The sequence below is a fragment of the Melozone crissalis genome, unplaced genomic scaffold (assembly GCF_028551555.1).
Source record: "Melozone crissalis strain CALT ecotype California unplaced genomic scaffold, PUWL_Pcris_2 ptg000027l_1, whole genome shotgun sequence".
Taxonomy (NCBI): Eukaryota; Metazoa; Chordata; class Aves; order Passeriformes; family Passerellidae; genus Melozone; species Melozone crissalis.
In genome coordinates, this window is record NW_026535805.1 from 55,481,445 (window position 1) to 55,508,485 (window position 27,041).

Genomic DNA, 27,041 nt, shown 5'->3' on the forward strand with positions numbered 1-27,041 from the left:
TGAAGTTGTGGAAAAGTCTGTTGTGAAGGAAAAAAAAAGATATGTCTATGTAATGATCATATCATTAATACTTACTTTTTCTAATTTAATTGGGTTATTAGTATAACTTGGAAAACTAAGAAACTTCTTTTTTGGTAAGAATTGGACATAATTTGCTTCCTGACACACATAAGCTTATATAATTTCTATTAAAACACCTTAATAAACCTGCCATATGTTTGTTTCAAACAGTCAACATGCAGCAATAACTGCAAACAGGTAATTAATTAATAAAAGTAATCTTTTCTCCTTTCAGCTCCGTCACTGTCCAGGCCCTGGCCCAGTGTGGGACTCCAGAGTGCTACAGTGCAATCCTTCAAATCCTGAGAACTGGAAACGTCAATCCACTTGTGGCAGACCTGATCACATATACCCTGGGACTGTTGCCTTCTCCAACTCCACAAAGAATACGGGAAATTCTTAACATGGCCCAGTATCAGCCAAGTAGAGCTTCATTCTATGGCCTGAGTCATTCTGTTACTAAGTAAGTAAGGGTGGCATGTAATTGTACAAAATTACCGTGCTTTGAGTAAACCCAAAGAGTGTTCACTTTTGTTTTATTTTTATTTTCATGTATTTTCTCTTTAGGAATAAAATATACACATTTCCCAATTTCCTCTTCTGTTTTTGATGTGTTTATCTATTTCTTTAGGTTCTACAATGAGAAGAAGATTGTGACAGAAGAAATAGCAGATGTTGCAGACTTCATGGTTTCACTGCTTGGCACTGATTGTTCTGGGGAAGATGAACTCACATACCTCACACTTCGGGTATTTTTATTTCCTTCTTTCCTTATTCAGGCTATTATTATAATACTAATATTATATTGCATGATATGATATGATATTATGTGATATTCTATGATATTCTGTGATATTTATGATATGATATTATGTTATATTTATTATCACATTACTTGTCTTGGTGGGGAGGAAGTTTTTATTATCTTTCTCTGTTTTCATCACTACCAGGCTATTGGAAACATGGGTGCAGTAATGGAGAAAGTTAAACCCAGTGTGAAATCTTCTCTGAAGACATGTATCAGAAATGAAGCTGCATCACTTTCAGTTCAGAAAGCAGCCATCCAGGCATTCAGGAAAATGACAGTTACTGAAGAGGTAAATTGGTGCAAGAACCAGGATAAACTCTTCTCAGTTCACCTTGACTGTTCACAGGAGTTATTGAATATGCAAAGCTATTCCCATTTTTTAAATTCTGCTATCTCCCTTTTGGCTGGCTCCAGTTTAAAGAACCCCTTATTAAACCCCTTTAATAAGTTTCCATACACATAGCTGGGAAACCTCCTGGTGTAGTGGGTGTTGCTCTTTTGAGATGCAGTTTCTTTGTCTAGTTATTCTCAGTTTAAATGGGAAGATCAAATCTGTTCCTTTTAGTGTCTTAAGTGTCTCCTGCTTATTTAAAAGTGGTGTTAACTAAGTAATTACCCCAGACTTAAATGTATTCAACTAAGAAAAAAGTCATGTCCCTATTTTATACTTGCATTTTTTTGTCATTGTTAACAGTACTGGGTAGATGTGTGTTTACAATGCAGTGACATTACAGCATCCCTTACAAAATAGGTATCATTAAACAGAGCATTTCTGCTCAGTATCGTGAGATAGTTTCACTATTGCAAAATTTCTTCTCTAAAAGATATGCTCTCATTTCCAGATAAGGCTTAAAAAGTCTGGGAAACTGGAAACACCTGAAACTCATACCCTCAGATTCAGTTTAATACATTTAATTTTTTTAATTATTACTTAGTTTTAAATTATGTTTTTTATTTTTCCTGCAGCAGTAGATTTTGAGCATCTTCTTTTTCTAAATTGAATGACCTTATTTCCAAATTTTGATAATTTGTCTGCACATACGATTCCCAATAATAAAAAATCTGAATTTTTAAGTAAATGTGTAACCTGTATGTACAAGATACAAAATAAAAGATTAAAAAGAAAGCAAACAAAAAAGATAAGGGGAAAAAGGAGGGGAAAAGTAAATTAAAATATAAGAAAATAAAGGATAAGAGAGACTATTTACAAGATCATTTAGTGACAGGACAAGGGAGAAGGGGTTCAAATTAAAAGAGAGTAGTTTTAGATTAGACATTAGAAATAAATTCTTTACTGTGGGGGTGGTGAGGCTGTGGCTCAGAGAAGCTGTGGATGCTCCATCTCTGGAAGTGTCCAAGGCCAGGTTAGAGAGGGGTTTGAGCAGCCTGGTCCAGTGAAAGGTCTCCCTGCTCATGGCAGAGGAACTGGAACTAGATGGTTTTTAAAGGTCCCTTCCAATACAAATGATTTTGTGATCCTCTGATTCTATGAAAATCACTTCCAATAAAGCCATAATTTCTATGATGTTTTCTAGCAAAAGAAAGTTTAACAAAACAACTTCAAAGAAACTGTTGTGATGGGCTATTGAAATAAGGTACAAAAATAGGTATGCAGTCACTAAAGACTTGGACTCCGTGATCCTTATGGGTCCCTTCCAGTCAAGAATATTCTGTCATTATTTCACCCTATATATTCCCAAAAGGGTTTAGCAATATCATCCATGAGCCAGTTCATCAATGCAAACCTCTCTCTGTTTGTGTAGGATCGTTCAGCCCTTCTCAAAGCATTCCAAGAACCGGATGCACCCACAGACAAACGTCTAGCAGCCTATCTCCTAGTGATGAAAAATCCCTCTCCAAGTGATCTTGCAAAGATTTTGAGAGTTCTCACAAAGGAGAAGAGTGAGCAGGTGAAAAGCTTTGTTGCCTCACACATTGCCAACATCCTGGACTCTGAAGAACTGGGCATCGAAGAGTAAGTGAAATTTAGGTCTATATTGGTCTCATTGGAAGAAAAAAGTTTTCCATAGCTGCAGTAGTAGTTATCTAGCAGTGCAGTTTTGGACTGGTTTTTCTGTTTATTTGGACAAGCACATCAGCTGAGTAAACTGGCTTTGTCAGGACAGCGCCAGATTATAGTCTTTTCCTTAAGTCTTATGTTTACTGTTAAATATGTGCAGAGACCTACCCATTAGCAATCAGCACAGCTGTATGAATGTCTGCAAAGGGAAAAAAAACCCTTAACTAAAACTAAATGAGTGTATGGAATATATACTAATCATATTTTAATTGCTATCCTCCTCCCTAGTCTAAAAAGCCAAGTTGAAGAAGCTCTGAAAGGAAATCAGCTCCCAACAGCCAAAGATTTCAGAAAATTCTCACAAAATTATCAGATTTCAAAAAGAGTTTCAGTACCTGGAATTGATCCCGTCTCTGCCAAAGTAGAAGGAAACGTGATATTTGATCCAAACAGCTATATTCCTAAAGAGACCATGCTGAAAACCACCCTGCATGCCTATGGATTCAACCCAAGTGATGTCTTTGAGGTACAACAATTAACAAAAACATTTGCTAGTATTCAGCTGCTTTCTTTCTCATTTCTGTTTTCTTGTAACAACTTTCTGTGAATAATGTATTTTTTTTTACAAGCCTTGGGAGAAATCACTGTGACTTCAAGGGGACTTTGATTTGGTCTCACTGGGCTTCAGAGCAAGCCATTCATTATGTGATGTCACTTGCCACTGACTGGATGGAGGACCCTGTGGAAGTTATTAAAGGGCTCAGGGTAAAATGAACCCATCCATACCACATTGACTTTGTGCTAATGAATCATCACTGGCACACTGAAGTACTCATAGTAGATTTTAAGTGAGATACAACCTATGCAGATATTTTTTGTTGAACCTCACCATAGAGATAAAATGAATTATAAGGCATAGTGTTCCATATCTTCTGTTAAGAGTCATGGGCTTCTAGGATACACTTCAAATGCATTTTTTGCTCCCCAGAAAGTCTGTTTGTTGTAAAGTTCCAAAGAAAAGGAGGCAACTATCTCAGTTATGCGTTGTCCTTTCTGTTCATTTCAGCTTGGCTTGGATGGAAAGGGATTTGAACCAACAGTGGAAGCATTGTTTGGAGAGAATGGATTTTTCCCAGACACTGCAACCAAGGCCTTGTACTGGGTTGATGGCAAAGTGCCAGAGAAGGTTTCCAAGGCGCTTTTTGACTATTTTGGTTACTCGCAGGATGGCAAGCAGGATCAGGTACAGCTTGAAAACATTCTCTGTGCATCACAGCATTCCTATTTTTACACAGTAATTACAGCACTTAGTGCTTTACTCTGTATGTTCCTTCTACTCTATTGTGAGATAAACAGAAATCCTTAATGTTATTTAACAACATGCTTTCTTAATTGTATTTGGAGGGATCTTTGTGTGGGGAGAAGTCTATAAGTGCATGTGCAGAATAGCTGACCTTCATGAAGTACCTGTTCTAGATATATGACCTTACATACTTCATATAAGTCTGTTTTATTGCTTTCTGACTGAATTTTCAGGATATTGCGAAAGGAATAATACTTAACCTTGAAAAACTGATAAAAGAATTGGGCAGCAAACAAGCTCCAGAAGGAAGAGCGTATCTAAGGATCCTGGGAGAAGAACTTGGGTACATGAAACTCAATGATTTTAAACTGCTGGGAAGCTTGATTTTAAAGAGTGTTAAAACTCTTCAGACTGTTCCTGAAATGGTATGTTTCTGATGTAGCAATGTGCATTATCAACTTTTTTTTTTTTAAACAGATTTTTTTAAGATTTAGATTGCATTTAACTATTATGCAAAAATATTTGATACCAGCATGAAAATATAATTATTTAAAATAAAATACCCAGGCTCATGTTGAAGGACTGAGAAAACTATGAAGACTCCCCAATAACCAAGTGGTGTCCTCCTGGAGGATTGGTGAGGGGAAGAAAAAAGGAAAAGTTCAGATCATATTGTATTGTTGAGACATCTACTGGAACAATTCCCAAAACTGTGGTACTGGCTATTAAGTTACATGACTAAATTTTAAATTATGTAAATATGTGTTAATATTAAAAATGTCATCCTTATCAAGTTAAAAAGAAACGATGTAGTAAATTTTGGGAATATTTGGTAATATCCTTCTTTCATTGAAGTAAAATAATGCTTTGCCATTATCTTTGGGGAAACCAGAATATTACATGATATCTAAACCAATTCACCTTTGTATGTATATGTTAAGGTAGACAACCTGTGTAGGTCAAGGCTGGTAAAAAAATCTGCTATTAATTTAAATTTCAGCTTTTGCTGACAGTTTTTCACTGCTTTTTGAAGCAGTGAATCTGTGGAAATTAGATTCTTACTCCATATGAAATTAACTTTTGGATTATAGAGTTGCAATCATTCCCTGATCAGTTTGAAAAGTACAAAATGTACATATTCCAAACTGTGGATTTGTTAGTGCTCATTTCCTTGTTTGATTCCCAGATTGCACAAGCCATTTCAAAAGGTGTTGACAGGGATCTATTTGTCCACTACATATTCATGGACAATGAGTTTGAGCTTCCAACTGGTGCAGGTTTGCAACTGAAGTTTGCCTTGTGTGGAATAGCAACACCTGGGGCAAGAGTAGCTGCAAAGCTTCATCAAAAAAGCGTAAGTTCCAATAGTTGTCTAAATTTTTTCTCCTCTTAATAATCTACATTTTAATGTATGGGTTAAACTGTAACACTAGAAGCATTTTAAAGATTGCAAAATGTTCTCAATATTAAAAAACCCTAACTCATTGGAGGTCTTTGGTTAATTTGTGGATGACATTTAAATTAGATTAAGAAGTAATGCATATAATAAATTACAAATGAGACATAATAAAATGTATGAATTAAAAGTATTTCAATCACTCTTTCAAAAATAACACTTTTTCATCTGTTTCTTTCTCTCCCCCTGCACTCAAAATACAACAGGAGAAAAGCTACACTACGTGAATTTGCTGTTTGAGCCTAAAAATAAACAAAACATTTTGTTGGGGCCAATTCAAAGAGAAAAAATTTGATTAGCAGTTAAAACAAATATTGAAAATTGAGTCAACTAAAATATTTTTCACCTGAGAGGGAACATCTTAAAATTGTAGCAAGAGTCAACTAAAATATTTTTCACCTGAGAGGGAACATCTTAAAATTGTAGCAAGAAAAAAGCATGTGACACGAAATTAATTATCCACTTAAAAGAAAATAAATTTTTCTATTCCTTTTTACAGTTCTAATAACTACCTTACTCTAACTTAGTCAATATTTTCTAAGAATTTCTTATTAGTGTCAGTTAATCTAAACTTTTCATTTCCTACCATATACAAGATCTAAGTCAAAATAAGAAATAAATTCCCAAATTTAGTACTTGTTGCCCTTCAGTTAGCTTTGGAATCTTTTCCAGAATTTTGCATTCTGTCCTTTCTTTCTTAATGGTCAAAGCAAAAGGTTGACAATAAGCCAGTGTGTGTTTGGAGAAATTCAAATCTTGGATCCATTTCTTTTTGTCATTTTGTTTGTTTGCTCATTGTCTTTGAAAACTGCTATTTTTTTCTTACAACGGAGAACTGGCTCATGTCTTCAGATTTATAAATACATGCAAGTAGCTCCATGTATAAAATCTTTCTGAAGCATGAGTATTTTTACATTAAAATAGGTAGGGATTCTTGATGTTTTCATCTTGCTGATTTGTATACCACAGTTACCACTTATACATTCCATTTGATTATGTGATTTGGAAATCAGATTTTTTGAATAGCAAAATCAATTCTGTAAAACTTTCCTCTGTATTAACAAGAGTGGTATGGGGTTTTTTTGTATAACCAGCAAGAAGTGTCTTGGACCAATAAATACCCCTTTTTTTTTGATTATTTAATAGATGCAAGCAGATCTCATTGCTAAACCTTCAGTAGCAGTGGAGTTTGTGACACACCTGGGAATAAATATGCCTGAATTTGCTGGAAGTGGTGTGGAGATGAATTCTAATATTTTCCATGAATCTGGAATAGAGGCACATGTTAGTGTAAAAGCTGGACAATTGAAATTCAGCATTCCTGCTCCGAAGAGTCCTGTAAAACTCCTCAGTATCAGGTAATGGGAACTGAATGAGAACTTTCAAGGCTATGTTCTTCCTTCTGTTCTTGGCTTTTATTGTGGTGGAATTGAAAATCTAGGATAGGCATGGAGAAATTTTCAGTTCAGAAAAATCCCAGATATTATAAAACTGCAATAACTTCTTTTGTAAGACAAGCAAATATGCCAGATAAGTGGTGACTTGCAGTCATGGCTTACAGATTATTTGTCACTATTTTTTAAATTTTATACAAGACTCTTACTATTTCCATTATTTTGTTTTCTTTCACATAAAATTATTATAATAGCAATAGATATTTTAAAATTGAATTTAAATTAACTGCTTGCATTAATTTTAGAGAGAGCAAATGGCTCAATACACTAAATTATAACTATCAATAATAATACCTACATCATGTAAAGCCAGATGTTATTTCAGTTAGCTCCTACATCAATAAGGGAATTTTATTCAGAAGTAACTGTGTTAATAGGACATCTGAGCACCTGTCCTGGGAATAAATTACTGACTCTTCTGTTTCAGTGATACACTGCATTTGGTGTCTCCAGCCAAAACTGAAGAGATTCCAACTCTGATAGAGAACCAAGAAACCTCAACTTCTTGTAAGCCTTTCATTCCTGGTCTAAATTTCTGCACCAAAGTATTGTACCCTAATTCCACTGACGCAGAGGCAGTTCCTTATTTTCCCTTGACTGGAGAATGCAGGTAAGTCATGTCAACTTAGACTATGTTTATTTTGTGCTAACTACCTTCCTGCTTAGTCTCCAATAGTCTCTCACATCAAGCTTACATTTAAAAAATCATTCAAACTTACTGGCAGCAGCAGCTCAGAAAGAGAGCTGTTGAGAACTGTATGATTTCTTCTGTTTGTGGTCCTGGACAAAAAAGTTTCATTTGTTTACTTCTTCTGTAGATTTGAGGTTGAATTAGTGTCCACAGGCGAAGTAAAGGAATACTCTGCAAGTGCAAACTACGAACTGCAGAGAGAGGGAAATGACCAGATTGACACCTTAAAGTTTGCTGTCCAGGCAGAAGGTAAGTGTCAAAAAAAAAAAAAAACACCTGTGGTTTTTCTCAGTTTTGAACTGTCATTTTATAGAAAAGACATTTTTAGTAATAAATCTTAATAGTATTCTTAACAGTATAAGATAGAATACCATTTTCACACCCAAGCAGGCCCACAATTTAACCAGATTTCCTTTCATGCAATCTCAGTGTAAGATTTTCATGATGAGAGGCCAATTTTGTATTTTGAATGATTTTAGTAAAAGTGTGATGTTGGTGAATCAAGGAAGCAAGGAAGAGGAGATATTGAGGGGGTCAATATAAGCATGAGAAAAATATGTTTCTTATGAAATACAGAATGAAAGCATACAAAACATCTGTGGGGTCATTTAAATAATAAAAGTATTGATGAGTCAGTGGATCAGCCCATGGTGTGTTTAGAAGATGAGAAGAAAAAAGATGGCCCAGTTGCAAATCAGACTTATTAAAAGTTGTGTTAGATCTTTAGTGGGATATAATTGTCAGCTGATTCTTTTTGTTCACCTTTTAAGAAAAGTCCAAACAGATTCCATAGTTGTGAATAAATAAAGTACATTATATTTTTTAGGTATAAACCAGCATGAGGCCACATTGACCTTCAGGTACAACAGAGGCAAAAAAATTTTGACCAGTGATGTCCAGATTCCAGATGTTGGTGTTGACTTTGGTACAAACTTCAGAATTACTGATGAATCCATTTCTGGGAAGAAAGCATACACCTTTGTCTTAGACGTCAACAACAGGAAGATTACAGAAGTTACTCTTACTGGCCAGATAAGGTAACTCAGGAAAATATTTAGAATTTAACAGCTACCTTTGAAAAGATTTCACTGGATGTAAAAATTGGGCAAAATTTTATCTTGTTTTGGAGAAATTTCTTAAATACAGACACAGATAAACTTGTCATTGAAACCCCATTATAGAAAAAATTTAAAGTATTTTATTTTTAATGTATCAAATGCATACATATAACACATTGATTGATCTTTCCTACTATATGTATATATATATGTATAATTTGTATTACAAGTTCCTTAGGTAGTTCTTCCATGTTTGCATGACTACAAGAATGCATTGTACTACTGTTATTGCAGGTGTGATAATCCAAGGATATAAACAAGGCAAGGTTTGTTCAGAGAGGTATTATCTTTTACTGGATATGCTTGGCTCTAAAAAAAGTTATTACATCTCCCCATGAAGAAATCTAATGGCACTCAGTAAGAAACAAAACCAAAAAGAACTGAGAGCTTCCTGTAAAGATTCCCACGCTTCTCGATGAGAATATTTCCGGGAACATCTACAGGGGAGCTAACAAAAATGTTCAGCCTGCCAGGGTTTCTAAAATTGTCTGCCTCAGAAACCCATAGTGAAATGGGCTGATCACATTCTTTAATAAACCTCAGTCTTCCATGGAATTCTGTGATCTTGATGGTGCCCCAGGGAGTCTTTGTCTTTGCTGTTCATGTAGAATTGCCTCTGATATCAGTGGGAGCTTTGGACAGATGTCAGAGACCTCAATTCCCTTTCATTTGCACTAACATAACATTAGAAGTTTGCTCGAGTCAACAAAGTTACAGAGATATAAAATAAATGTGAATAAAGGAAAATGAAGCCCACTGGCATAATATATTTTGCCAAGTGTTTTGTTTCTATGTGATTCATGGCCACAGTCTGTATCCTGAGTAGAGAATTCAGCTTGAGTAAGGCATTTAGAATTTGGTTCAGTTACAACTTTACCAGGACAGGTACATATTTCCATCCTTTTCATTCCTTTGAAAGTAAAACAGACTCATTACTGTGTGTATCTGCACAGTAGCATTATAATAGTCTACTACAAGTTTTCCAAAGTACCTAGCATAAGCTGAAAATATTCATTGAATTAGGACAGTGTTTGCAAGTTTGATTAAATCTAATTTTTTTATAACACCTATTATGCCTTTGCTATAGATTTAAATGCTGAAATTGCTCCTGAAAAAATACAATTAAATATTTTATTCACATGTGTTTTTTCTTTCACAGATATGCTGGAGTAGAAGAGGCAACGTTAAGAGGCATCATTGCTTTTCCTCGCCTGGAAACTGAACTTGAAAGTGAAGCATTGGTTAATTATTCACCAAACAAAGCATATCTTCAGATCAGCTCAGCTGCAACAATTCATGGAAACTCAATTTCAAAAAGAGTTGTTCTCAGATATGGTAGGAGCAAAAACATGATCCACATACACAACCTGTACACTTAAGCATCTTTTTATATTAGTTTATAGTATTTCTCAAAATTAGAATATTACTAATTTTACCATTTTCTTTTTAAAATTTGAATTTTAGATGCTGAGAAAGTTGAGCTAGAGTGGAATTCAAGTGCCAGTGCTGCTGTGAAAAAACTGTCTTCTGCCTTCCCAATTGACTTTTCAGACTACCCAAAAACTCTGGAGAAGCATGCCAATGAACTTCTGGATCGGAAAGTGGCTCACACAGATATGACAATGCGACATATCGTGTCACAATTTATTGTGGTATGGTTTTCAACCTGCAGTAGATATCTAGTATATAGCCCCGAGGAATTCTTGCCTCCCCCATGAAAGTCAAAATAAGAACTACTTATAAAATCACTCATCAAATTGAATAAGCTGTGTATTTACAGCTTTGATAAGAATGAGTCACTTTAGCAGATACCTAGACCCCAGTATTTGGGTAGTTCAAGTAACTTTCAGATACCTTCACTGAGAAGTCCTAAAACTTTTTATTTACTTTACAAAACTTTTCTCCTCATTGCAGGCAACCAACACCTGGCTGCAGAAGACATCAAAAGATGTCCCTTATGCCCAGACTCTGCAAGACAAACTAAGTGCACTGCAGGAACTGAACATTCAGAAACTTAACCTGCCTGTTATCACCATTCCTGAAGAACTTTTCCTGAAAAGGTAGGGAATAAAATTAGGATAGTGAAACAGGAAACTGAAAATAGATGTTTGTTCACACTTTAGTGTTACTTTATTTTGCTTTGGTTTTATAAAACAGGATGGAATTGCTGTTAACATCAGCGTAAAATTGGAATGATAACAAAGAACTTTACAGTCAGAGAAATGAAATTATAGGGAGGAATTGATGTACATATTTAATACAGATTTGACTTCATGTCGTATGTGAAGAGATACCAAAGTATTCTATTATAAGGCATACTGAATGAAAATACAGCATTCAACAGTCTTTAAGCCACAGAACTACCGAAGCCATGTTTCTCATAGATTTGTGTCCTACATCCCTGCTGACACTTTGGCCATCACCCTCACAGCTCTACATTTTCCTGTGCAGTCCTGTTGGACAGTTCTTCCCATTCCCCTACACATAGTGGTTAACCTCCACCAACAGAGCAACCTGACCTCCTCCCATGCCTGGCATGCTCAGAGGGAAGTTGTACTCATATGGACTGGATGTGTGCACTAGTTTGGTCCCATCCCTTCTACCTACAAGAGTTTCACAGGACTTGTATTAATGTCATTACCCTTCTGTTAAATTTCATAGAAATGAAATGCTGAAATAAATGAAAAGGACAACAGAGGCTAGTGTAAGGTTGGATTCGAAAAAGAAATGGAGAAGAGTCTTCAATTTTGTTTCTCTTAGATCTGTTTTTCCATGTATTCTCTTTTATTGTGCTAATATGGTATGGTGTGTTAGTGCTACACATCTCTATTGCTACCATTGGGCTCCTGAGCTAAGTATAAGCAAGGAAGAAACTGGTTTTTTCTCCTAGGTTGTTATCATCTGTGCTAATAATAGTAGTAATAATGGGGGTTTTTACTGCTCTTTTATGTAGCTTTTTAAAGGAACAAATTTCCTTTTATAATTTGTAATCTTTTTGTAAAGGAACAAAATTTCAAAGGCATTTGCTTAATTTTCATCTTAGGATGTAACTCTAAGTGTAAAAATTCAAGATTTTGCAATATGAAAGACCAGTTACGAAAACAAGAAAAGTATCTTTGCCAGCCTATTGTTCATTCAGAAATTAAGGCCAAGTTTCTTTCTGTTTTGCCTTTTCTTAATTACACTTTTTCAGCCAATGATCCATTTTTCAGTCCTAGTTCCTGGTCGCATGCTTAGATTTTTATTCAGAATAAAAAAAAATGCTGAATATTTAGATGAAACTTTTGAAATGCTTATAATGGGAAAGATAGATAAATTCTTAACACTAATATCATTTCATGCCTTTCTCTAAGAATACATCACTTTTTAAAAAAACATAATTGCCTTTTTCTGGTACTCAGCATCCCACAAGTGTGCCAGTGATTTTGGACGATTTTTTTAAATTTTACCTACAAGTCCATTTGTTTATGAAATAAGAGGAAAAAACATTGAAACAATTCCCTGGTATCAAAAATACTTTTGATAAATACTGATGAAGGAGTGCTTGAAAATGTTGACATTAGAGTTTGATCGTTACATTTCTCTCTAAAACTAAAATCAGGACATTGATATAAGCGTGTTAGGAAGCTCAGTGTCTTGGGCAGAGGAGGAAATCATGAAAACTCCTGTATATGCTTTATGAACTTAGTTTCTAACAGCCTATCTTTCTATCTTTATTTTCCAGTGAAGGCCAGATCAGATACAACTTCAATAAAAACAGTTTTGTAATTGATATTCCACTGCCATTTGCGGGAAAATCATCTGATGAGATATGGATGCCAAAGACTGTTAAAACACCTCCTCTGGTAGTGGAGTCCATGGGAATAAGTGTGCCATCTCAGGAATACAGAATCCCAACATTTACTGTTCCAAAATCCTATCCTTTCCGTGTGCCTTTGCTGGGCAAGTTGGAGGTCTCTGCTAATGTGTACAGCAATTATTACAACTGGACAGCCGCGTACACCGTGACTAACAGCACCACAGAGAGAGCAACCAGCATAAAAGCTACCTATAACACAAACGCTGATTCCGTTTTGGAGCTGCTTTCCTACAGTGTGAAAGGTAAGGATGTTTGCTAGATATCAGTGTTTGCAAACCTTCTTTAATTATTTTGTATCCCTTATATCAGGCACAGTGTATTTCATTCCAATTTAAAGACAGGTGTTGCGTGATCTCGAATCACTTTCCCTTTGATTTTAAAGATATTGGGTGTGTCTGTTTATTCAGGCACTGAAAGTGAAGAAGTCAGTTTAATTCAGTTAAGACTTTTACAGTCCATGTTTTCCTGGATGTTCCTTACTGAAGAAAATGTCCTTCAAAACTGAAGGCATGATTCTACAAACACTTGTGCAGCTGGTAAATCAACTGTTTTCAAAATCAGGTGTGCAAGTGTATGTGTAGGTATGCCCACAATTTATTTCTCAGTCTATTAATATGGGTATATATGTATATAAAATTGTTTTATCTTTTCTTGTGTCCATATATTGTCATAATATGGTATTTTTAAGTTGGTTCCCCTAAAATTGCAGTTTGGGCTCTTAAACAGCAAAAGGACAACCTGACTTCATTTTCTTCTAAGCTCCTCACCATAACTAAGGCATGATAAACAAAACACTAAAATCTAGGAATGTTAGATATGGGCTATTCCTGAGCCCATCTTCTTAATTTAAATAATGACATCATTTTATGCTATTTCACATTACTATATTTAGTAGTGTAGCGTAGAAACTTAATTTATTTTTAGTTCAAAGCTTTAGCTTCAAATATCCAAATAGTAGCCATTTTTACTGAAATATTCAGTATTTACCAAAGCATTTAGGCCTCTAAAACAAAATGTCATCACAGAAATTGCAATTCAAGCAGTAGCATAGAAGTTCAGTGGCATCAGACAAGTTCTCAAAGATTAAAAAGTATAGACACACTTACCTTTTGTCTCTTTTTTCCTATGAAAGGTTCTGGAGAAGCATCATATAACAGAAATGGATTCATCTGTGCATACGAAAATCACCTGAAGCACAGAGTCTTAACATCAGTTTTTAAGCTGTCTGGCAGAAAGAATTATGAACCTGTTCCAGTTTCAAACTACACCTTATCACTTACAGCATCAAGTACTCTGGGTCCTCAGCTTTCATTTTCCAGTGACATTGTTTCTGAAAAGATCAATAACATGAATACCAATAATGTCAATATGGAAGGGCAGCTGGAAGTGGCTTCAGTGTATGCAAAAAGCATTTACACTCTGTCTACCACATACAATGAAAAGAGGCGGGTTTTAGAAGGAAATTCAAATCTGAAGCTGGAATCTTCTTACCTTCAGGCTTCCAATCAGATATCTGGCAGATACAGTGATGGTTCATTTTCCATTACTTCAGTTTCTGATGTACAAAATGAGCTATTAAAGAACACAGCTACACTGAAGTTTGAAAACAGCCAGCTGAAAATGTCATCTGAAACCAACGGGAGGTATCAACATACTGCAGGTGTCAATAAGCTTGAAATAATTTTGTCAAAGAAGATGGCAGCACTTCGATCAGAATACCAAGCCACTTACAAGCAAATCCAGTATTTTGCTGTGTTTGCAGGTTCTCTCAATTCCCAGGACCTTGTTTTCAACACTGATATCTCCCTGACTGATCAGAAGAATCGAGCTGCACATAAGTCATCACTCAATGTCAATCGGTATGGTCTAGCCAGCAGTGCAACCACCAACGTGCAATTTAGTCCCTTGGCAATTCAGAGTGAAATGAATGCCAAGCTCGACACTGCTGGAGGCTCCATGTCACTGTCCTCTTCTGGGCGCTATGGGAAAAACAATGCAAAATTCAATGTAGGTGGAAGAGTGAGCCTAACAGAAATAACGCTGGGAAGTGAATATCAGAGTACGGTTCTGGGTATGGACAACAAACATGTTTTAAATTTCAGAGTTAATAGAGAAGGACTCAAGTTTTCAAATAATTTGCAGGGATCATTCAAAGAGATTAAGTTGGAGTACACAAATGATTTGAATATTCCAGGCTTGTCCTTAGCGTTTGTTTCAAAATTAGACAACAGCTTTGGCTTTGACAAGTTTCACAAGCATGTTTTTGACCTTCAACTGGAGCCTAGCTCACTAACAGCTAAACTGAGCAATAATCTTAAATACACTAAAACGGAAGTTTCCAACAAAGCAGAACTCCTTCTCGAGCCTCTGAATATGAACTTGGGTGGCAATGTCAGAGGAGCCCATGGAGCAGATGAAATAAGGCACACCTACACCCTTACATGCGCTGGTCTAACTGCAGACTTGAAAACAGACACCATGGCAAATGTTCAAGGTGCAGCAGTGAGTCACAGAGTTCATCTGGATGTGGCAGGACTTTCTTCCTCAGTTACCATGAACACAAACTGTGATTCCAAGCCTCTCCGTTTCAGCAATGTTCTGCGTTCCACTATGGCCCCATTTGTCATCACGGCTGACATACACACCAATGCTAATGGAAAGCTGGTTGCTGTGGGTGAACACACAGGAGATTTGTACAGCAAATTGCTGTTTAAAGCAGAGCCTCTTGCTTTCACTTTCTCCCATGATTACAGGGGCTCCACCAGCCATAGCCTGAAGTCTAGAGGAAGGTACACTACCCTGCTTGACAACAAAGTTCAGATGCTTTTTACTCCATCGGAGCAGTCAAGTTCTTGGAAACTGAAAAGTCAGCTAAACAATAATGTATATTCACAAGATTTCAGCACTTACAATAATGCAGAAAAGATCGGTGTGGAACTTAATGGAAGAGCTTTAGCAGATCTCTCTGTAATGGATAGATCAGTCATGCTGCCATTAACATCTGAAGAAGTTAATTTAATTGATCTATTGGGTCTCAGGAACAGCATATCGGAGCCTCAAGAATTCAGCATCTCTGGCTTTGTGAAGTATGACAAAAATAAAGATATGCATGTTATCAGCCTACCCTTCTTGGAAAATTTGCCAGTTTACTTTGAAAAACTCAGAGGCGCCATTCTATCCACACTGCAGCCCATACAACGCTATCTGAAGAGCATAGATATAGAACAACACATGAAAAGATACAAGGCAACTTTGAGCAAACTGCCACAGGACATTAATGATTACATGGACAAATTAGATATCAAAGGCAAAGTTAGCAGCATGAAAAACAATTTTGTTGCTTTCACAAAGGACTACAGAATAACATCTGATGATCTCCAAATTATGCTGGAAAAAGCCATGGACAATCTTCAAGAAATACTGTCACAGCTGCAGATCTATCTGATAAAAGTTGAGCAATACATCAAAGACTGTTATGAGCAGTACGACATTAAAGCACTTATTGCACAGCTTCTTGATCAAATAGTTGAAACAATGACAGCTCTAGAAAACAAATATCAGGTAAGAACAACTGTAATCAACATCATTGAAAAATTGCGGGTTTTTTTCCAACAATATGATCTTAACAAAATCGGAAGCAGCACTTTTGCTTGGATTAAAAATCTTGATGATGAGTACGGAATTACAGCTAAAATACAGGAAAAACTAGAATCACTCAAGATTCAGATTCAGAATATTGATCTCAGAAGCGTTGCGGAAAATTTGAAACAACAGATTAAAGCGTTTGATGCTAAAGAATGTTTAGAAAAATTTAAGCGATCATTGCCAATCGAAAAAATTAATGAAATTCTTGAACAAATCAAAGACTTTATTCTAAATTGGATAGAGGAATATGAATTATCTGAGAAGATCAGCGCTTTCCGTGGCCGTATGCACAAATTGATTATAAAATATGAAATTGATAAGCAGATATATTTTTTAATTGACAGAATGATAGAACTGCTTAAAACGTACAGGATAAAAGAAACTGTCCAGAAACTGACCATCTACCTGCAAAATGCTGATGTGAAGTCATGCTTTGATAAAGTTGTTGCTTTTGTTGATGATGCTGTCAAGAAAGTGCAAACCTTTGATTATGAAAAGATGATAAAGCAAGTCAACAAGTTCCTTGACATGGTTATTAAAAAGCTCAAGGCTTTTGATTATAACCAATTTGTAGACGACACAAATAAAAGAATTCGAGAAGTGACTCAGAAAATAAATGAGGAACTCAGAAATCTAGAACTTCCACAGAAAGCAGAAGCCCTGAAACAGTATATAAGAGATTTTAGAACTGTGATTTCAAAATACATGGAACAGCTAAAGGACACGAAGCTTGCTGCAGTAATTAACTGGCTCAGGGAGCTCATAGACTCAACAACATTTGCTAATCTCAAAGCCAAAGTAAATGAACATCTAGAAGACCTGCGAGAGAGGATTTCTGAAATGGATATTTCTCAGGAACTCCAGTGGTGTCTTCAGAAGATAAGCCAATTCTACAATTCTGTTGTCATATACATCTCTGACCAATGGAACACAGCTTCCAAAAAAATCACTGCATTGGCTGAAGAGTATGATCTAAAAAATTGGGCTGAAAATGTAAAACAGTTTGTTGAAACTGGATTTAAAGTCCCTGAAATCAGGGCAGTTATAGTCACTATACCTGCCTTTGAGGTTAGTCTCCGAAGTCTTCGGGAAGCAACATTTCGAACACCAGAATTCATTGTCCCACTGACTGATCTCCGTATCCCCTCCTATGAGATCAACATTAAGAGACTAAAGGACATGAAAATCCCAATGAAATTTACTACCCCAGAATTTAAAATTCTAAATACCTTTCCAATTCCTTCCTTCACAATTGACCTGATTGAAGTTAAGCTTCTGATTGTGAGAACAATAGACAAATTCATGTCTGCAGAATTTCAGTTCCCATCTATCGATGTCTATTTGAAAGATCTGAAGATGAAAGATATGCCTTTTTCTGATATTTCTTTCCCAGAAATACAAATGCCTCAGTTTCAAATACCAGAATTATTGATTCCAAAGCTAAATCTAAATGAGCTCCAGATTCCTAACATGAAGATACCCGAGTTCCAGCTCCCACATATCCCACGTACTGTGACTGTCCCTACATTTGGCAAGTTGTCTGGTGCTTTCAGAGTCACCTCTCCATTTTTCACACTGTCTACACAAGCTGAGCTTCGTAATACCACAACATCTGCAAACAGCCCAGAATTTGTTACTTCCATTTCAGCTCAAACAACATCCAAATTAGACTTCCTAGTTTTTAGCGCGACTGCAGATTCACGTCTGCTGGCCCCTGACATGAAACAGCTGAACCTTAAAAATGCCATGAAAGTCAACCATAGGTTCCTTAAAGTTGATCACACCAATGAGGTGGTGTTTTTAGGGACCTCAGTAGTAGGTGAAGCTGAAACTAGAGCAAACCTAAATACAAAGAAAAATTCAGTAGAACTACAGAATAACTTAATGGTCAAGCTGCAAAGAAAAATTTGGATGCAGAGTGGAATGGCATATTCTCACAGACTGAATATTCCACAAGCTGATTTCTCTAGCCAGGCTGATCTGATCAATAACATGACAACAGAGGTAGAAGCCGGACACATATCATTTACCTCTGCTGGTAAAGGAAACTGGAAATGGGCTTCACCTAATTTCTCCGATGAAGGCACTCATGATTCACTTGTCACTTTCAAGATTGAGGGCCCCACTATTACATTTTCTGCCAACAACAGAATAAATGATAAGTACCTGAAAGTCAACCAAGCTATGAAATATGAATGCCATTCCTTAATGTTTGCAGTGTTTCAGATTCAGTCTGAAATGGAGTCGCAGCGTGTGGGACGTAGCCTTCTGAATGTGCAAGGCACAGGAGAGCTTCTAGGAATGAAAGTAGAATTAACAGGCTCTCACAATGCTCGGCTCCATGGACGGATTACTGGAACTGTAAATAATGAACTTTCCTTCTTGGCAAACCCTTCCAAAATTCATCTTTCTACAAACAATGATGGAAACGTGAAAATCAGCTTCCCGATGAAACTAACTGGCAAAATTGACTTCCTGAATAACTATGGGTTCGCTCTCAGTTCTTCTGTTCAGCAGGTCAACTGGCAAGCTACTGGCAGATTCAATCAGTATAGATATTCCCATAATATGTCTGCTGGCAGCAATGATGACAGAATTGAAGCTCATATTGAAATGAATGGAGATGCCAACCTGGACTTCCTAAACGTTCCTCTAAGCATTCCTCAGATGCAGATTCCCTACACTGGAATCAAAACTCCTCAGCTGAAAGATTATTCACTGTGGGAACAGCTAGGCCTGAAGGAATTACTGAAGACAACCAGACAATCCTTTGAATTAAATTTGAATGCTCAGTATGAGAAAAACAAAGACATGCATGCAATCCCACTTCCTTTAGCAAAAGTGCATGAAGTACTTAATAAGAACATCCTTTTATTCAACAAGCATTTTGAGAAAGGGAGAAATGCAGCTTTAGATTTTCTTACAAAGTCATATAATGACGCCAAAACAAAACTGGACAAATACAAAATACAAACATCACTGAACAAAATACCACGGACCCTCACAATTCCTGGATACACCATTCCAGTTGTGAATATTGAAGTTTCTCCTTTCACTGCTGAGATGCCAGCCTTTGGTTTCACACTTCCAAAAGAAATAAGCACAAGAGGATTCACAGTCCCGATAATTGGATTTTCAGTTCCATCTTACACACTAGTTGTACCTTCTTTTGAGCTTCCAGTCCTTCATATCCCCCAGGATCTACGCACTCTAAAGCTTCCAAGATTCAGAATCAACAGCTCAGCAAACAACATCTTAGTTCCTGCCATGGGCAACATTACTTATGACTTCTCATTTAAATCCAGTGTAATCACTTTAACTGCAAATGCTGGACTGTTCAATCAGTCAGATATTGTTGGACATCTCGGTGTATCATCCTCTTCTGTCATTGAGGCTCTGCAATTTAAGCTGGATGGTTCAACAAGTTTGACAAGAAAAAGGGGATTGAAGCTGGCCACAGCATTGTCCCTGAGTAATAACAAATACCTAGGAGGAAACCATGATAGCACTATCACTCTCTTCAAGAGGATGATGGAAGCTACCGTGGCAACAAATATAGAAGTTGACACACCACTTTTAAAAATGAATTTCAGCCAAGAACTTTCTGGAAATACAAAATCTAAACCCACTCTTTCCTCAGGGATAAAATTAATGTATGATTTTAATACTCTCAAATATGGTACTAGTGCTAAGGGAGAAATTGCTCACAAATTTGCTTTAGAGAGCCTGACATATTACATATCAGTAGAATCTTCTACAACTGGGGGTATTGATGGAGTATTTTACACTGGAAATGCATTTTCTGGGAGTTTAGACCATGAGGTAAATGCCTATTTAAATGCTAATGGAGCTCGGTCATCCCTCAGATTCGAGGCCCACTCTAAAGCAGATGGACTCTGGATGATTGAAATCAAAGAATTACTTGCAGTTGAAGCATCTACCCATGGTATTTATGCAGTCTGGGAGCACAATGGGAAGAATTATGCACAATGTACATCTCGTTTCACAACAACAGGGACTCAGAGATGCAAAGCAACCCTAGAGCTGGCTCCTTGGGATGTATCAGCAGATCTTCAGATTCAAGCCATTCAGCCAAATCCCTTCCTGGGCATGGCATCAGTTAATGAGGCTGTTGTAGTGAAAATCAGTCCTGCAAACCAGAAAGCTGGCTGGAAGGGTGAAGGCCAAATTCACTCACTATCTCTCAGTCATGATATGCAGTTATCAAATGAAAACTCAAAAGCAAAATTTGATATTTCTGGTTCTTTGGAAGGATACATGGACTTCCTCAAAGTCATCAAGTGTCCCATTTCTGAGAAGAGCTTATGGGATATTTTGAAGCTGGACGTCACTACCAGTGCTGACAGGAAACAGTACTTGAATGGCTCAGCATCCCTCGTGTACACCAAGAGTGAGGATGGTTACTTTTTCCCCATACCTGTGAATAAGCTGACCGACGGCTTCACTGTCACTATTCCTGGGTTGCACCTCAAGGCTCCAAGCCCTGTCCTCAGCACTCCAGAGTTCAGCCTTCCTTTCACCACTCTCCAGGTCCCAGCATACACTGTTGACTTGCGCAACATAAAAATTCCACAGACACTAAGCACAATGCCATTTGATGTCCATTTACCCACACTGCCAAAGCTGAGATTCCCCAAAGTGGATGTAGGAGCAAATTATATTACATTAGAAGAATATAAAATGCCCTTTTTTGAGGTGACAATACCTGAATACCAAATAACTATGTCTCAATTCACTTTACCAAAGAGTGTTTCATTTGGCAGTTTCTCTGTAGATCTAGATGAAGTAGCTAATAAAATTGCAGATTTTGAAATGCCTACAATTACCATTCCTGAACAGAAAATTGAGATCCCCCCTCTGAAAATATCCTTGCCTGCTGGAATTTACATCCCATCATTTGGTGCCTTGACTGGATCTTTCAAAGTTGTTTCCCCTTTGTACAACGTCACCTGGAGAACAGACTTGACAAATAAGAAGGATTCTTTTGAACATTCCATTGACTCTACCTGCAGCTCAACATTGCAATTCCTGGAATATGACCTGAATGGTAAGACTTAAAATTCTATATGCCATGAGTTTGAGGGAAAAAATTCTTGTATTCTAGGATTTTCCAGATCTTTTTTCACCCAGAATGTTGCATATGAAGGTGTTTCTGTCTGTTTAGCATTGATTTTATATGACTTTTCTTTTATCAGGAGTGGTATTTTTTCATAAATTAGTATCAGAGACTCAGTCAGTCACCCTGAAGGCTAATGACTACATATATATAGCATGTGAGTCAGTCATATCCATGTTGAGATATAATGTGAATTTTAAAATGCTCCAGTTAAATGTTTTCATGTCTTGTTATTTGGGACATTATAGGCATTAAGTTTCTTGAAGCATAATTTGACATATCAGTGAAATACCCCAAAAGTGGCCAAATAACATAGAACTGGATATGTCTTTTGTATTTTTTGTTGGTAATATACACATTTGAAATCTTTTTCACAGTTGTTTCAAACTACGAATATAAAGAAGGTGTGTTTGTCATGAAGACAACTGGCAGCTTTTCACATCGTGACCTGAGTGCAAACTATCAGGAAAATCTAACTATTTCAGGATTTCGGTAAAGATTTGCTCTAATAATGTAATTTATAATATACATAATTGCAAATGATGTATTTTTGTTTTGATCTCCAATGCCCCAGGGCGCTTTGCAGTAATTAATAGGAACCTGTATGTATATCTACCTTGCCATTATGGGCTATATCCTTTTCCCTGTCAAGGTAACTTGAAAGCTGTTCCCTCTCAGGGTTTCTAGAACAGCTTTTCTCACCACCTCAGTGGTCAGAAAACCACTGAGAGATAAACACAGTATTTTATAATCAGAGAAGTTCTAGATCTAACCATCAACATAGCTGGGTTTGTTCCCAGTGGATCCCTCTGTCACCACAAGCCAGTACAGAGTAATTTTTATTCACAAGTGCCCACACCAGGAATTAGACTTGGCTCTCTTTCTGCCTGTTTCAATCTGCAAGTGTTGTGTTGATACATCCAAGGGACAGAATCAGTGAAGGCAAGTACAAATACAGATAAACAGTAGTGTCCATACTTGTGTTGGTGGAAAAATTGCCATCAGTTTGTAGAAATCTGTGGAAAGCTGACAATGGTACAGCTACAGGCTTTTTTTACCTGCCCTAATTTAATGAAAATTCATAACAGAGCTCAATATAGTTTTATCTAAAACAGGAAAATTGGAGTGACAGGAAGTTTTGAATATGTCAGGCTAAATTTTAAGAAATGTGGATAATAAACCTTATTTTCATCACAAAAGCATTGTTTACTTATATATATATATATATATATATATATGAAATTATAAGTGGTACTATGTTCAGACATACAACATTGGGCTTGTGCTTTCTGCATTGCTTCATATCTGTGTATTTACTGTGGTTGCAGAGGCACGGAGGACACTTTATCACTAGACATCATCAGCCCGACTTTCACAGATGTTCATGTGCGTTACCAAGAGAATGAATGGAAATCATCAGGCTCAATATCCTCACCCTCAGCTGGGACCCTTGCTTATGTCATGGAAAGCGACAATGAAACTTTAGTTGCCAGAGTGTACTACCAAACTCAGGTAAGCTTAATATGAGCAATAAAAAGCAAAAATATTTGGTGTGGTCAGAGGAAAAGTTCCCTTTTAAATTTTGTGTGTGTTTATGTTGAGATATAAATTAACCACCAAATTAAAACTATAGTATCAGTAATTAAAGGTTTTATTTCCTACACTGGCCTTTCTAGTACTAAACATAATATCTGCGTAAAGAGGTGTTTTCAAGCCCTTCACAGAGTTATTTTTTTCCATCTCCTGTGGTTAAGAAGGCACATCCACTGAAAGTGAAGAATGTACAAAGTCAGTTTTAGATAAGCTACCCGTCAGGTTTAATAGATAGCCATCAGGCTACTTGGAATTACTACATAAGTGACCATTATAGGAATAAGGGGACTAGAAGAGGTCAGACCATCTGTGAAGTGTCTTTTTTAATCTGTTAATATTAATTTTTTAATCTGTTACAATATATTATTTTATTATTGGCATACTACAATAATTTCCAAATTAAAATATTACGTTCCAAAATTATATTCTAATTTAGGGATCAGAAGCAACTCATAATTCACTATTTATTATAAAAATGGAAAAACTATACAGGTAAATATATTCTCATTTGAGGATTTATTAACTTCTCTGAATAACTGTCTAAATTGTCTCATTTATTTAAATGATTACAAAATTAAATCCTCTAATATTTTCATATGAAAAAGATCCTTTTTGAAATCACTTTAATTGATTTTAGGAATGAGTAGAAGTCTCATTTTCCCAAGTAATTCACCTGCCTTATGAGACATGATGGGCATTTAATACAAAGGAAGGAAAAATCTTATTTGCAGTCAGATATTAAAGACCAGACTAAGTTATGTTCTAGTCTTGCGCTTTGACGGAGCTTGAAATAGATTGGTACAAGATAATTTCTTCCAAAATAAACTTTCAAGATGAGAGCAAACAGACAGCAAACAGACAGTGGACAAAAAATTGGAGAGTGCTTGTCTTAATAAATCATAAAATTAAAGATGCAATACTGAGAATGTTAAAATACTCTCATAAATAATATTGGAGTTTTCTTATCCTGCTTTGTATTTTCAGTCTGCTCCCCAGAATGACATCAACATAGTAAAAGGTGAGATATCCCTTAAAGAACCTGACCAGATTCAAATGAAATTCAACTGGAACGAGGATGCTGCCAAAGACTTGCTGTTGGGTCTGAAAGCAAGAGTGCCTAAAATGACAAATGCAGTCTATAGATACGTTAATCGGTACCATAAGGAGCATACAGGACTGGAAATTAGTGCTGCCACCTTAAAGATGAAGAATATAATGCAGAATAACGCTGAAAAAGCATACACTTTTGCCGCAAATCAAATAGATGAACTAGATGCTCAGCTTCGCACAGCTGCCAATGAGGCCTCGGACAAATATCAGGAGCTGAAGTTCAAAGCTAAACGGCTTTATCGAAGAGCAGCAGATCAGGCCGAACACTTTGACTATCAAAGAATAAAAGCGGAACTTTTGAACGTTTTAATTGACATAATAGAACAGTACCACCAGAAAATAAAACACGTAATTGACTCAGCCACTGAATTCCTGAAAACCACACAATTTCAGGTCCCTGGGTTGTCTGAAAAGTACAGTGGTGCAGAAATATACCTCATGACTACAGAGAAGGCAGCAAAAACTGCTGATGTATGCCTTTCAAAACTTCAGGAGTACTTTGATGCCTTGATTGCAGCTATCAATGAGCTGGAAGTCAGACTTCCTGCTTCTGAAACAATTCTTAGAGGCCGTAATATACTTGATCAAATCAAAGAAATGCTGAAAGATTTGCAGAACAAAATCAGGCAGACATTTGCTACTCTTCAGGAAGCTGACTTTGCAGGAAGGCTGAAGCAACTGAAACAAGCAGTGCAGCAAGTTTTTCAGAAGGTAGAAGAAATGGTTAGAAGCTTGCAATCCAAAACTTTTGAAGACATCAAAGTCGAAACACAACAGCTGTACAAAGATGCAATGGCTTCAGAATTTGCCCAGAAGCTGAGATCCTTGACAAAAGATGTTAAAAAATACATTTCTCAGTTCAAAGACTTCAGCCAGAAGACATTCCAGGACCTTTCAAAAAAGCTGCACCAGCTGCTCCTCTATGTAAAGTCATTGCGGGAGGAATATTTTGATCCAACTACACTTGGATTGTCAGCGAAATACTATGAGGTGGAAGAAAAAGTACTGGGATGGCTGAAGAATATCATAGATCTTCTCGTAGATTGGCACAACCAGCGTATTGGAGATCTGGCTGGCATTGCTACACGCCTGACAGACCAAGTAAGAGAATTGGTGGAAATCTACAGTCAGGAATATTATGACTTTATAACTGATTTTGAAGGAAAAGGAAAACAGAAGATCATGGAACTCTCATCTGCTGCTCAAGAAAAAATCCGATCTTGGTCTGCAGCTGCTAAGAGGAAAATCGATGAACATAACAAGCAACTCAAAGAAAAACTCCGGGAGATCTATGGGCAGCTTAGTCAGTCCCAAGAAAAGCTAATCAGTGAAGCCAAAAGGTTAATTGATCTAACTATAGAGAATTACTCTGCTTTCCTTCAGTATCTCTCAGAGCTTCTTCGCTGGCTTGAGCAAATAACAGCTGAGAGCATAAAGCCGTATGTAGCTGTTCGTCAAGGAGAGCTTAGAATACAGGTGCCCATGTGACTGGCAGGCCATTTACCAAATGCCCCAAAAAAGCAGACAGGCACTCAGGAATAAAGTGGAAATGACACACATACTGATTCAGCAAGGCATTGAGAAAGGCTCCAAGAAATGGAACAAAATGCAACACTTCACTAATGAACAACTTGACACTGAGCAAGTGAGTCCTCAGGAGATTATGGAAAATATCCAGCAGCACATGAACACCTGAATGGGCATGTAGAAGAGGAGAAGTAACAAGTTTCTACCAAAATGTATTTAAATATAACAGCAATCAGTATACTGGAGCTTCAGGTATATATGTTTGAATCTGAATTTGTAAATGAAAACTTGATAATCTACACTAGGTTATTTTAATAAGCTTAATAAGCCAATAAATGAGTTCTTTATTACATTTTTGTGTCATTTATTACAACTACTTTTACTTGGAGCATAAGGCTTAATCCAACAATTTTCAAGGTCAATGGGAAGTCTTTTCTGTAATTTCACAATATGTTGGATCAAGTTAATAATGTGCAATGCATATTGTAAATAGTCACAAAAGCTATGGAATACATAGAATAAACAGGTTTTAAGATAAAGGTCACATTCATAAGCCAGTTGAAGGAAGACTTGGAAACACATCTATTTCCCAGCATAGAGATACCTTAATAGATAAGTAAGGAAAAGAGCATGTGTAAAACCATGAATTAAAAAAATTATAAATTCTGAAAATGGCATCAAAAATTGAAAATTAACATACAAATATGAACATATGTAGAAATCTGACTCCTGGAAATTTTCAGATAATAATACAAAGATTTTTTAAATAAGAATTAATTTATGCCTGTGTCAGTTTTCAGACAACTATACCAAGAATTTTATACGAGTTTTCTTTTCTACTGGCTAATTTATATTTCAGAAATACAGGGTTTTCTCACCTGTTTCTCCATGATATTTCTGGTTTCACTTTAAATTGTCTATGTTTTACTTATTATGAGTTTACTCAAGTGCCAAAGTTTCATGGACATCACTGTGTATGATAGAAGTCAAAAAGTTTTCCCCTCTTAGGCAGAAGCTTAGGCCATTTAAATGAATTTTCAGTTTAAAAGATGAATTTAAGATGTTGAAGAAGTCCCTCACAAAATAAGACTGTTTTTAAGTGAAAAATATGTTGACCAGCAGTGGTGTACTATACAGACAGTCCTAGAGAAATGCATGCTCGGGCTGAAATAATGTTGCCTCTTTGAGAATAAACTTTTTGACAAAGAACACTAGAAATTTTGTGCACATGTCTGTTTTGGTACAATCAATTCACTCTGT

The 27,041-nt window shown here is 36.4% G+C and overlaps 1 protein-coding gene across 1 annotated transcript in view; it reads left to right on the top strand.

Moving 5' to 3' along the window:
- The window catches only part of APOB (apolipoprotein B), a 35,400-nt gene extending 9,450 nt beyond the window's left edge, over positions 1 to 25,950 (top strand). The window contains 21 exon segments of the mRNA XM_054280383.1: positions 296 to 523; positions 692 to 809; positions 1,011 to 1,157; positions 2,632 to 2,843; positions 3,177 to 3,414; positions 3,955 to 4,131; positions 4,425 to 4,616; positions 5,378 to 5,545; positions 6,794 to 7,005; positions 7,529 to 7,711; positions 7,920 to 8,041; positions 8,619 to 8,829; positions 10,070 to 10,245; positions 10,375 to 10,562; positions 10,825 to 10,970; positions 12,635 to 13,011; positions 13,902 to 21,482; positions 21,929 to 22,043; positions 22,880 to 23,063; positions 24,129 to 25,739; positions 25,741 to 25,950. Of these exon segments, the coding sequence (XP_054136358.1) occupies positions 296 to 523; positions 692 to 809; positions 1,011 to 1,157; positions 2,632 to 2,843; positions 3,177 to 3,414; positions 3,955 to 4,131; positions 4,425 to 4,616; positions 5,378 to 5,545; positions 6,794 to 7,005; positions 7,529 to 7,711; positions 7,920 to 8,041; positions 8,619 to 8,829; positions 10,070 to 10,245; positions 10,375 to 10,562; positions 10,825 to 10,970; positions 12,635 to 13,011; positions 13,902 to 21,482; positions 21,929 to 22,043; positions 22,880 to 23,063; positions 24,129 to 25,739; positions 25,741 to 25,950 (12,796 nt within the window).
- Positions 25,951 to 27,041: the final 1,091 nt, after the last annotated feature.